At 33.6% G+C, this 13,357-nt stretch overlaps 1 protein-coding gene across 1 annotated transcript; it reads right to left on the reverse strand.

The window, feature by feature from the left end:
- Window positions 1-784: 784 nt before the first annotated feature.
- Window positions 785-7,809, reverse strand: LOC110033764 (40S ribosomal protein S12-like). Its single transcript, XM_020737846.1, has 4 exons — window positions 7,717-7,809; window positions 1,603-1,888; window positions 1,137-1,202; window positions 785-1,035 (listed from the first exon to the last, which is right to left on the reverse strand). Exons 1-4 carry the CDS (start codon window positions 7,719-7,721, stop codon window positions 976-978), a joined length of 417 nt encoding a protein of 138 aa, XP_020593505.1. The 5' UTR covers window positions 7,722-7,809; the 3' UTR covers window positions 785-975.
- Between the last annotated feature and the right edge of the window lie 5,548 nt (window positions 7,810-13,357).

Below are 13,357 nucleotides of genomic sequence, written 5' to 3' on the forward strand. Positions count from 1 at the left end.
AAATATTATTATTTATAAAAAAATTCATTTAAATAGAATTTAATATATTTTTATTTTATTTTTTTAATTAATAATCTTAATTGATTATAAATTTTTGCAGCCTTGTTGTCAATTACATACTTAAAAATAATACTTATCAACAATATTTACATGATTATAAATATGTGCCGCGTATTTAAATCAGTTGGTCAGACATCTGCTTGCTAGTTGTAAGTCCCTTCTGGTCTGAGATTCGATTCCACTCGACTGTAGTGTGGTACTCAAATTTTTAGACGCATGAGGGATGGTGGGGGCTCATATAATAGCCTTTGACCACTTCTTTTCAATATATATTTCTAAAAAAATTGATATTCGGCAAATGCTCAAATATCAATTTCCCATGCATTTTTTGGCTCCATAATGAGAGCCCGCGCCATGTGCCTGAAATTTCAGAGCCCTCAAGTCACGGTGGAATTGAATCCTTGACCTGAGGGGAATTACCACCAACAGGGCAAGGCTTGTAACACACACAAACACAACAATTTTTTGCCTTTGGTTGGCTTATTTATATATCAAGTGCAAAAAAATTATTCATGTTTAGTTCATTTACTTAGCGAATGAATGAAAGACTATACTTTCATTCATGTTTAGTTCATGTTTAAAATCAAACACACAACTATTCATGTTCAAATATAAATTTGCTTGTTTAAAATAATTAGAAGAAAAAATGTCGGGTGTTGAAAACAACCCAACCATTCATGTAATCAAATTACAAAATAAACTTTTAAGTTAATCAGACTACAAATGAACACAACTGGAATATATAAAGCTTACAGGTTTTCCGGTACATTCTCGCTACAACATTCATAAATTAGGACAAAAACCAAGATAAACAACCTTCAAACCAGAAACAAATGCTGCAAAAAATCAACTAAATGTTCACAAGTCTAAATGCAAAATTTTAAATCATTTATGCCGACTGATAGCTCAAAATAATCAGTGAGATTTCACATACTCCTGAACTATATGAAGTCCCTCTGATTCCTCTCCATAATCCTGCAAATCCAGGCAAGGATTAAATGCTCAGACAGAAATCAAGCATCAACACTTCGAGAGCTAACTTCTAAAGCCAATAAAGAAGATTAGAGTTCATTTACCTTAACAACAACACAGGAGCACCCTATAACTTTTCTGGCCTTTCCCTCTGAGTCAATCTTACAGAGCTGTAATAAACAAAAATGATAAATTAACCAACAAGTGCTTAAAACCACTTAGATCTTGGAGAGCACAACCATAACTATAAAAACTCATTACCAAGAATTTGTTATATTCTTAATAAAATTGCTGTTTCTCATGCAATAAATAGCTAATTTTATAAATAGGAAAGCCTTTCGTGACACAAATATAAACCTCTAAACATAAATGCAGTCATTGCAAAATGCAGAATTAAAGAAGCAGCAATAATAAAAATAGAAGAGCTTGATGATGCCAAAGAATGTAAAACTCCAGCTTCTTAACAAAAGCCTTCAACAGATGACAAAATGCAAACTAAAAGGTTAGCCAAGTCATTAATAAATGATTAGTTCAAAAATTATTCAAAATTAACTCCGGCAATTCACTAACCCCAGCCCACTCTCCAAGGGATTTGGCATGTGGAATGGTCACCAAGTGGACATTGTGATCTGCACAAAGAGCCTTGACTAGCTTAACATAGTCAGGTTGGTCACAATCCTCTGCAAGCACGCAAAGTTGTGCAGCATGCTTTTCAATAGCCTTCGCTACTTCATGGAGTCCACGAATAAGCCCATCATGCGCCAAACTTTTCCTCAAAACAAGCTGGAGTGCTGTCATGAGGTCCATTGGTTCTCCAAGCACTGAAGCAGGTGTTTCAGTGGGAATTCCATCGTCCCTGCCATCAAATAAACTCTGGTAAAGATTTGATCTAACAAATAAAGCCGACTGTAATGAAGGGAACTCTTTTACTAACAACTAATTCATATACAAATGTATACAAAGATTTAGATAGATACCAACTCAATTCTTATGTATTTACATATCTAAGACCTAAACTTCAATTTTTACACACGTCACCTTACCTGTGCATGAAAAGCCAAAAGTAGTATTTCACTTTTTATGAGTGAAAACACTTCTATTTTTCTTTTTAAAAAATGAAATACACCTTGATATAAAAGATTTGGGTGTTATAAATGTAAAAAAAAAAAGTTTAGATGTTAGAAATGCAAATACATAGGAATTAAGTGGTATGTATGTAAATGCCCCAAATTTATATTATTAACCAAAATAATATACCAACCTTCAATGTAATTAAGATAAAAACCAAAAAGAAAATTGAAATAGTTAAAATTGTAACATCACAATTCATGGAAAGAAAAATAATTAATGCTTCAGATGATATCAGTTCATACCAGTTTCAAATATAATATATCGCAACTTATGCATTATTAGGTAATTTCGAAACGCCTCTGACTAGATTAAACTCTAATAGAAATCAAGGACAAATCGGTATTTTAGATTAGTGATTTATTTTGGATCAAACAGTACAACAAAACATTTCATTACCAAAGGAAGCTTTAGAATATTTCAATTTTTTATTCCATATGTGTTAGTTAGAGAATCTCTCAACATCATTGGATGAGAAGCCATTTGAGTTATCTTCATAATTTTAATGTCTACATTAATGACTTCATTGATATGTTGCTATATTGTATTGCTGCATAAAAAAATAAAGGGATAATTATACAGAGACCACCTGAAAGATTGATATTAACAAATTAAGCACCTAGGTGATGTTTTGAACTACCGAACCAATGTATTTACGAGTCCATGATCAAACTATTGAGAATTTGATAAATATTAAAAATACAGGTTTTACCATGAATTTCGATATTTGAGAGAAATTGAAAAAGGGATGAAAGAGGGCATGTTGATTTGTAAATGGCAAGTTTCGGGTGGTCTTGCCAAAAAATAAATCACAGCCAAAAAGTGATACATGATAAATCAAAATTTTTATGTCAGATTTTTGAAAGGCAAAGCAACTAAAAAGCATTACCAAAAAAAACGAAGCTCAATCCATAAAGTCAGTTATCCTTTTGCAAGCATCTCACTAAAATAAAACAACAATTTCATAATCATTGAAAGTAATACCAGCACAACAAAATGCAAGTTGCTTGGGTAGTTTGTCATCTAGTTTCATAAAAATTTAGCAATCAAATCTAAAAAGCATACATATACTAACCTAGCATATTATAACCCAATAAGCTCATCGCTTGTTTATTTGAGAGTAAAGAATCACACCATAATCTATCTTTGATATGCAAAGTCTCCTAAAACCTAATTTTATCTTTACTCCTCAAGGATTCAACTCTTTTCATATAATCTGATAGCTAAATTTGTTCCATCGAAACTTAAAATCTCAATCATTTTGTTTAGGAATTAAAGACAACACAATTCGAAAACAAAGCTTTACCAATAAAAAGTGAATAATATCGGGAATCAAAGAAGTTATCAACGGAATTTCACTTCTCAAATTCAGTAAAATAAAGCCAGAATTTCCAATACATTTATGAGAGAAAGTACGGATGGGTCGGGAAAGAAAAAAGTGAAGAGATGAAGATAGGAGCTTACGCTATTGCTGTGACTTTGTTTCCCCAAGATTTAGAAGCAGAGGCGGAGGAGAGAAACAGTGCACGAATTCTAAGATAAGATTAGGGCATTTGGGATTTAAAGGACGCGATTGGCTGCCTGAGCTGTTTATAACTGTTGAATGAGATTTATTTAGCTTAGAAATGTGAGGAATTTTTTTTTTTTAAATTATTTTTGAATTGATCTAGCTCATTTAATTTTGTCCAATCAATTAAATTTTATAAATATAATTACTAAATAATGAATCAAACTATTAAATTTATAAATATGAACATCCATTAATTCTATAAATAGATTGCAATATAATTTATGATCAGCTGTATAATATTAAATTTTCTTTATTGTTTATTAGCATGAATAAACTGTGTAACACCTAAATTTCAATTTTTACAAATATGCACCTTACCTATGCAAGGTGTGTCACTTTTTATAAGTTAAAATAGTGGTATTTTTTATGTGATATAAAGTATTTAGGTGGTATAAATTAATTAAAAAAAATAAAATTTAAGGTGTTTGTGAATACATAGGAATTATGTGGAATGTATGCAAATGCCCGAAATTATAATATTAACAAAAATAATGAATGCAATAAAGGTAACAACCAAAAATAAGATTGAAATAGTACTAGTAAACATTGTAACATCACACTTCATGGAAAGAAAAATAATTAATGCTTAGATGATATCAGTTCATACCAGTATCTCAAAGATAACATATCTCAACTTATGCATTATTAGGTAATTTCGAATTGCCTCTGACTAGATTAAACTCTAATAGAAATCAAGGACAAATCGGTATTTTAGATTAGTAATTTATTTTGGATCAAACAGTACAACAAAACATTTCATTACCAAAGGAAGCTTTAGAATATTTCAATTTTTTATTCCATATGTATTAGTTAGAGAATATCTCAACATCATCGGATGGGAAACCATTTGAGATATCTTCCTAATGTAAATGTCTACTATGACTTCATTGATATGTTGCTATGTTGTATTGGTGCGAAAAAAAAAAATAAAGGGATAATTATAAACAGACCTCCCAAAACATTGATATTTACAAATTATGCACCTAGGTGATGTTTTGAACTACCTAACCAATGTATTTACGAGTGTCACGATCAAACTATTGAGAATTTGATAAAAATGAAACATATGGTTGTGGTTTTACCATTAATTTTGATATTTGAGAGAGAATTTGAAAAATAGATGAACGAGGGTGGTTGTTTTGTAAATGGCAAGTTTTGGGTGGTCTTGCATGTAATTGGCCCAATAATAAATCACCAACAAAAAGTGATTCGTAACAGATCAAATTTTTTATTTCGGGTTTTTGAAAGGCAAAGCAACTGAAAAGCATTACCAAAGAAGAGAAAGCTCAATCCATAACATCAGTTTATACTTTCGTAAGAATCTCGCAAAAATAAAACAACAATTTCATGATCATTGGAAGTAATATCAGCACAATAAATACAAGTTGTTTGATAGATAGTTTGTCATCTAGTTTCGAAAAAATTTAGCAATCAAATCTGAAACGCCTACATTTACCAACCTAGCATATTATAACCCAATATGCTCAAAGCTTATTTATTTGAGAGCTAAGACTCGCATCATAATCTATTTTTAATATGCAAATCCCCCTAAAACCTAATTTTATCTTTAATACTCAAGGATTCAAACTCCTTGCATTTAATATGATACTTAAATTTGTTCCATTGAAACTAAGATCTCAATTATTTTGCTTGGGAATCAAAGACAACACAATTCAAAAACAAAGCTTTACCAAAAAAAAAAGCAAATAATATCAGGAATCAAAGAAGTTCTAAGTTAGGGAAGAAAAAAATGAAGAGATGAAGATAGGAGTTTACGCCATAGCTGCGACAAAGTCTCCCCGAGATTTAGAAGTAGAGGCGGAGGAGAGAAACAGTGTGTGAGTTCCAAGTTAAGATTAGGGCCTTTGGGATTTATAGGACGCGACCGACTGCCTGTGCCATTTAATAAATGTTGGATGAGATTTATTTTTAGTTCAGCACAAGTTTATTATGAAATGTGAGGAATTATTTTTTAATTGATCTAGCTCATAAATTCTAAGTTATAAATTTATTGAGAGATTTGATGGAGATTTTTCAGAGATAATAAGGAGGAGGATCTACATATGATTTTTATTGATTTAGAAAAAGCTTACAATAAGGTTCCAAGAGACATACTTTGGAGAGTTCTTGAGAAGAAAGGTATTGATATGATTTATATTCAAGTCATTAAAGATATATATACAAGAACTGTTACTTGTGTTCAAACCAAAGGAGGACTGAACAATTATTTTCCTATTTCTGTTGGTTTACATCAGAAATTGGCTTTAAGCCCATATCTTTTTGCTTTAGTTATAAAATGGTCTTACTGAACACTTACAAGAGGATGTACCTTGGTGTATGTTTTTTGCTGATGATATCCTTCTTGTGGATAAGACGAGAGAAAAAGCTCAGAAAAAAAACTTGAATTATGGAGGTTTACCTTGGAGTCTACAGGCCTTCATTTGAGTAGAACTAAAATTGATCTCTAGTGACAGAAATGTAACTATGAGTGATCAAATTATTAAAAGTTGTGACGCTTTAGATAGCTCAGGTCTATTGTTCAAACTGATAGTGATATTGATGGGGATGTTATTAATAGAATTCAAGTTGGTTGGTTGAAGTGGAGGAATGCTTCGGGTCTATTGAGTGATAGAAAGTAACGCTTAGATTGAAAGGAAAATTTTATAAGATAGCGGTGAGACCTACAATGTTCTATTGCGTTGAATGTTGGTCTTTAAAAGAGAGTCATAAAACTAAGTTAAGTGTTGTCGAGATGAGAATGACTAGGTTGATGAGTGACTTTACACTTCGAGACAAAATGCAAAATAAATATATCCGTGATAGGGTTGGTGCAGCTTCAGTGATAGACAAAATTAGAGAGTTGTCTTAGATGGTTTGTTCACATTAAACACCGACCATCCGATGACCCGATTGGAAGAGTAGATGTTTTAGGTTCGACCTATGTTAAGAAAGGCAAAGGTAAACATGAGGAAGCGGTATACCTAAAAAAACTTGGGCATATTGTATAAAAAATTATATTAATTTATTAGAATTAAATGAAAAAATGACACTAAATTGGACACAATGGAGAAAAAGGATTCATGTAGCCAACCCCACTTAGTGGGATAAAGGTTTTGTTGTTGTTGTTGTGCTGTAGCTCATTATGTTGAAGCTAGGGCTCTCCTCAGTCTGACTTGGGGTAACTCTTTTTTGGGTGTTTGGTCCCTTTATTGTTTAGGAAATGAACTCATTATAAGAAAATAGTATCACAAATTAACAGCACAACACATTATCTCTTATGACATTAAAATGAGCTTATCACGTCATATGCTACCATCTAAATATGCAATGCTGGTACTGCCAATATTACGTATAGCTGATGATTTCAATAATTTTTTATTAAATCATATCCTGCAGGTGGTAATAATAATAAATTGGAAATAAAAAATAATAGGTGCTGATAAAATAGTGTGGAATTGGTGGTATTTTGATGGTATTATGGTGATATTGTTATGCAATATCACCAAAAATACAACCAATCCGCTCGGACCTAATATTCGCTTTAGAAATTTTGCTACACATCTCAAGTAAATAAAAAAAAACAACTAAGCTCTTTGCAGAGGAATTGATGCAGCACCTGCTGAAAGGACGTGCAGGAAAAAAAAAACTTCTACAAGCAAGAAAGTACATTCCGAAGGAAGAAATCTTTTATCCTCGAATACATGTAATACGAACCCTTAAAACAAAGAATACGTAACTTAACTATGCAGAGGGGTATAAATATTTCTCTAAAACAATATATTGGCTACCGAATCAGTCAAAAGGCATGCAGAGAGTCGGATTCAAATCTAAACATTTCATAAGAAGAAAACAAATCTTCTTTTTCTCTGTGATCAAATCAGATACTGAATACGACGGCCGATATCTTATTTGAGTGAACAGCGTAAACTACATTAGGCTAATGCGCAAGAGATTATATGGCGTAAAGGAGAACATACAATCCTTACCCCATATCGAAGTGATGAAGGAAGAGCCTCTCCGATCAAATTTGGACGAATTATTGGAGCCGCAGCGGCGAAGCGAAGGAGAATGAGACGATGTTAGGTATATATAGTCTGCCGAAGCCGCGTCTAGGGCAAGCAGGAAGGAATCGATCATTAGGGGAACCGTGGGCAATGTTTTGGCGGGCTAGACAAAGCCCAATTAATGTGCTGGTGCGAACTGTTTGGTTTCGGGCCGATGGACCCAAGAAGCAAATCATGCCAACCTACCATCATTTTAGAATCCCACAACATATTAGGCCTAGTGAACGCAAAAGTATGGATGTGTAAATGATGCTAATTTAGACATCCAGTATGAGAGCATTATTTTCATCTAGGAAAAAGAGCATCAGACAAGAGAAAATTTTAAGATATAATTACTGCAGCTCTAATATGAAACATAAAAAAAAAACAACTATCATGATATAATTACAATGCCTAAATATTTAGAGAATAAGGGAGCAACTAAAACATTGCTATTTTTAAATCAAGCACGCTCGTTCATCCAATTTTTAAATTCTCACTCAAATATCAAAATTCATTATAATCAATTTCTCAGTGATTTGATTGTGGCATTTATAAATGTATTGATTCAATGGTTCAAAAAAATCCTGTGTGCTTAATTTCTAAATATCAATGCCTCGGTGCTATGTATCTAATTATCCCTAAAAAAATATATTATAATGATTATAAGTTAAAAGAAGGAGAGTTCAAATATATAGCACCCTAAAGTTTTATTATTTAGTTATTATAAATTTTTTTTTAACAAAAAATTTCGGACCGTAACTAGATATATATTTGATGCGTGCTTGAAAATTCGCGGCGGTAGAGTAAATGATTATTGTCTTAGCGTTGCACGAGAATTCAACACACACTCAGTAAAAAAAAAACAACTAGTAATGACACAAGAAGTTTTTTATGTGAAGAACCTGTAAAGCGAAAAAACCATAGGGGTCTAACCTAGATGTAAAAATTCACTATATGTTGATGATTACAGAGACCCATTATCCCATATATGAGAAATATTACTAGTTCTTCCATATTATAACGCCGATTGACGGCTTCCAGTCTGTGGTGGTCGACTCTGATTGGTGGTGATCAATGGTGGTCAGGGGTTGACGAGGGTAGGTAGTGATTAAATACGACATTAGTGCTCAATGGAGGTCGGTATTTTTCGATGGCGGTTGACAGTAGTCGACGGTGATCGACAAGGATTGGCAATGAACGACGATTACAGTGATTGACAACTGTAGGTGGGTGTCTATGGAGGTCGACGGTGGTCGACGACGTCCGGTGGCGATCAACTGTGACAAGGGGGCCAATTCCTTGTCAAGGCTTTAAGTTCTCTTTCAAGCCTCAAGCTCTCGTCAAAACTTGAAGCTCTTCTCAGGCTTTAAGCTTATAGTGTTCTGGGTGCAAGGAATACATGAATTTTGACCGCTTTGGTTAGACGGTCTGTAATGCTTCCTTCGATTAGATGACATTTGATAGACATTTCAGTGTCTAAGCGATGTAAGAAATGAGAAATCTTGTGCTCGTTGGATCTGTTTGTTGAGACGCTCGTTTCAATTATAGGTTTATTAGATTTAACATTTGTTCAACCTTTTAAATATGTTCAAAAAACATTCAATTTTGGTTTAATAACTTGATCTGAGCTTGATTTGACTTGAAGTGGACTAATTTTGGTAACATTAGGTTCTTCTTGTAGACCCGATTAGTTTGACTGTATGTTTGCTGAAATCCAAGTTCTAGATGAGCTTTTATCGAGGTTTGAATATTTCTTGCTCAAAAACTCACATCTAGATCTATGTTATGCCTCGAGTTTATGTCGGTTGATGGAGATTTATTGGAGATGTATCATTTGCCCCCCATTTTCAGGTGACATCACTCATTTTCTTCAAGTGCTGCAAAATCCTAGCAAGGACCCTAGAAATTTCACCATTCCCTATGTATTCGGAACTAAATTTCAAGGACTAGCACTTTGTGACCAAGGAGTCAATTTCAATCTCATTCCTTTGAAAATTTTCAAACAACTGGGAACAGGGGATACTAAGCTTGCAAATTTCGCACTTCAATTAGCAGATATACATCCACTATATATAGTTGAAAGCCAACCTGTCACAATAGATAGATTCACTTTTTTGGCTGATTTCATAATTTTAGACTTAAAAGCTGGTGAGAGAATGCATGTGATTTTTAGGAGACCATTTTTAGCCACTAAAAGAGCTATTATTAATGTTCAGGAGGGGAAGGTAATTTTGTGAGTACATGATCGAGTAATTTAATTGAATGTCATTACAACAATCAGACCTTCACCAAGCTTATAAGAATGATCAAATTCAAAGAACTAAAACTATGGCTTGGGTGATAAAAATCTAATCTACTAAATTTGAGGATGTTCACATGGAAGAGCAAAAAATAATTGATGAATTTCTCAAGAATTTGACTGATGAAAATGGTACTCTTCGGTAGGAGAAACACAACACTAAGTCCAGATCTGTTAGGGGACCAACTTACTGTACCTATTAAAATCACTGTTGATAATCTGGTTGAAAGCGAAAGGTTACTAAATAACCTCAATAGGTGGCTAGAATAAAATCAAAACTTTTGGGAAGAAATCGAGAACATGACCTTACTGTAAAACTCAAGATGATTTGACCTCAAGAATAAAGATCAGGGACTGTTGATGTGGCACTTTGATCATGGAGAACCATCATAGAATGATACCTGAGATTTTTTCTGGTTGAGTACATAAAACCAAGCCTTATCTTGAGAGGAAAGCCAAGAATTATCTTATTTATTTCTACTTTATTTATTGCACAATTTTGTCATTTCATATTTTTGTTGTTTTCAAGAGTTTGTGACTGTGATTGATTATTGAGTTGAGTGTTGATCCCTCTATAGAGTAGTTTGCCTTCTGAAGTGAGGTAGCACAAAAAAATTTTCATGTCACACCAAGGGTAACCACGCCAATCAGTAGTGTGAGCATGCCAAAAGAGGGTGTGACCAAGCCATACCTATGATTATTAGGGTAAGTCACGGGCTAGGGTGGCGTGACCACGTTGTGAGGCATTGAAGGCTAGAATCTATCATCTTTTAGCATTTTCTTCACTTATTTCACATGTGCACTACCCCTTCTCCTCCCTAAGCTTTGAAATCCATTATAAGCAAGCTCATTTTGCTAGATCCAGTTGTCATATAGTAGAACATGGTAGAAGCTATAGTGTGTGCTAAATATCATGCACTTTCACCATTTTTTTCTATTTTCTCCACCATTTTTCCTATATCACACTCAAAAATCTCTTAAAATATTGTCAAAACTTATTTTTCTCGGTTATCCACTTTTTTACTCACAATTTATGATTCTTTCAGAAATATCTTGCATTTTCTTAAACTGATTCCTCCAGTCCAAATTTGTTTTCATGGCCTCTAAAACCAAGGGAAAGGGAACCTCGAGCTACATTCAAACTCAATTTGTGAGTAATGCTAGTGCACAGCGGTAAGAAAACTTTTTGATTTTGAAGAAGCTCATTCTAGAGCTAGTATTTCAATTTCTAGATGATAGGATTTTCATAGAAATCAACAGATAGAGGTTGAATAGTTTTTGTTATGAAGTTGGCCCCACCGTTATCCCATTTATTTTTGAATTCTACGCAAATGCAAAAGAAGTTATGGGTGAGCAAGCCTTCGTATGTAGAAAATTTATTCCTATTGATCCCACCACCATAAACAATCTTTTTGTCGGCATTCTTAGCTATGATTTTGTGCAGTTCTTATCTCTTGATTATTAGGATATCATAGCTTCCTCACTGATAGCATAAGTCGGTGGAAGGTTTGATTAGGAGAAGAGGGGGATATACTTGTGAATTTATTGACCTACCTACACCCCATCTCTCACTTCTAGCACTATTTCATTGTTGCTCACCTTCTCCCAACCACTAGTCTTACTGATGTTACTAGGGATCGAACAATCCTAAATTTTTGTATTCAGATGAGTTATCCATAAAGATAGATGTCATCATCTACTAGTCCATTGTGCACATTTCTAGAGGTTAGACCACTGTAGGTTTAGGGCACCCTTATATTATTTATGCACTGTGTCATAGAGAAGGCGTAGGTAGAGGGAGTGGAGATGAAATGCTAGCATTGTAGAAACTGATCACCATGACCACATTTGCTTCTGCTGACTCAGTGCGGGGTTCACTCTGAGAGAGTGGAGAGAATTCTTCATGGCATTCTGAGCCTTCACATTAACACCCTTTAAGTGTTGAGGTAATGAGGCGCTTGAAGGACATGTCTCTGGAGATGCACAAATTTAACATCCAGACACAACGCTATGTGGAGCAGCACCTATGATAGTATGGATACATACATCAATGCACTCAAAAGGTCCAACGCTCGCTACAATTAGTGACCATCCTAACTGCGCTGCTAGTTGATATTTATGTTTCAAATGATGACGATAAGAAAATTGACAGTAACTAGACGATTGTGGCATTGTTGTGTGCTTGCACTCGGTGAGGGGCTTACACATAATTAAGTGCTTGTACCCTTCAAACCAAAAGAGTAGAATCTAGAAGTTCATGTCAATGGCATGGGTGACTAATATATTCTTAACTATCTTGTATTGTGTGTCTGTATTTTGTTGTCCATGTTAATCCTACATGGCCAATTTATTTGGAGAGGCTACTGCGTGGTTGTTTGGTTGTAGTGGTGAGTGTCACTTTCTTTTTTTTGCCTTGTTTTCCCTGCTAAGTGCCTCTGACACATTTTTTTACTTATCTTTAATTTCATATTATATATATATTGAGTTTTTTACCATTACAGTGTTAAGTACATATGTCGGATTAGTTTTACCCACTTTACTTTGTACTTTAACTATGGGGATTCATGTTATTTTCTTACCTTTATTTTTCTTGCATTTTCCTGCTTTTTTATTATTGCTACTCTCTGTTGTCCATATGTGGAAAAAAATAAGTTTGCGGGTGACAGCGATTTTATATATGCTTAAAAATACAAGTATTTAATACTACTGCTAAAATATTTAATTCATCAACAACGACACCAAAAATTTGATAACAGTTATAGATTTGATAAAGATGTATATAAAAAATATTCAATAATGGTAAAGTCACACTTATCAATGCAAGTATACGTATCGCTCAAGTAATATAGGGCTCTAATGGAGTCCTAGATATCGATCCCACATGAAGTAATATTAGAACTACGAACTAAGATTTTAGAAAAGCAATACTTAATCGCAACAATAGAATTCAAATTGCTTATCTGTCACTAACAGACAATTGAAATAAATATGTAATTTTAATACCTCTTAAATAACTAATTATACTAGTAAGGTTTTTAATGTTATATTCAATATATAAGAAATCATCATTCTCCTTGTTAAGAAATTATAGTGAATGGATAAGGTGAATCAGTTCAAATTGTATTGTGACAAATAGTATCATACCTACTCTATACCCTTTGGTCCAGGCATAAAGAACATTGACTAATCCTATGCTTGTTTACTGAATCTGCGGCTAGGCTGGGAGGATACCGGCTCTCACTTCAGAGCTCCCACGTTCCCCTCACCTGAGGGCTAACATCT

This window comes from Phalaenopsis equestris, unplaced genomic scaffold (assembly GCF_001263595.1).
Source record: "Phalaenopsis equestris unplaced genomic scaffold, ASM126359v1 Scaffold001281, whole genome shotgun sequence".
Taxonomy (NCBI): Eukaryota; Viridiplantae; Streptophyta; class Magnoliopsida; order Asparagales; family Orchidaceae; genus Phalaenopsis; species Phalaenopsis equestris.

Excerpts from the sequence above, each read along its gene's own strand:
- LOC110033764 (XM_020737846.1), bottom strand. Across the intron at positions 1,203-1,602 it reads CCCTTGGAGAGTGGGCTGGG|CTCTGTAAGATTGACTCAGA; the intron begins GTTAGTGAATTG and ends TGTTTATTACAG. Across the intron at positions 1,036-1,136 it reads GCTCCTGTGTTGTTGTTAAG|GATTATGGAGAGGAATCAGA; the intron begins GTAAATGAACTC and ends CTGGATTTGCAG.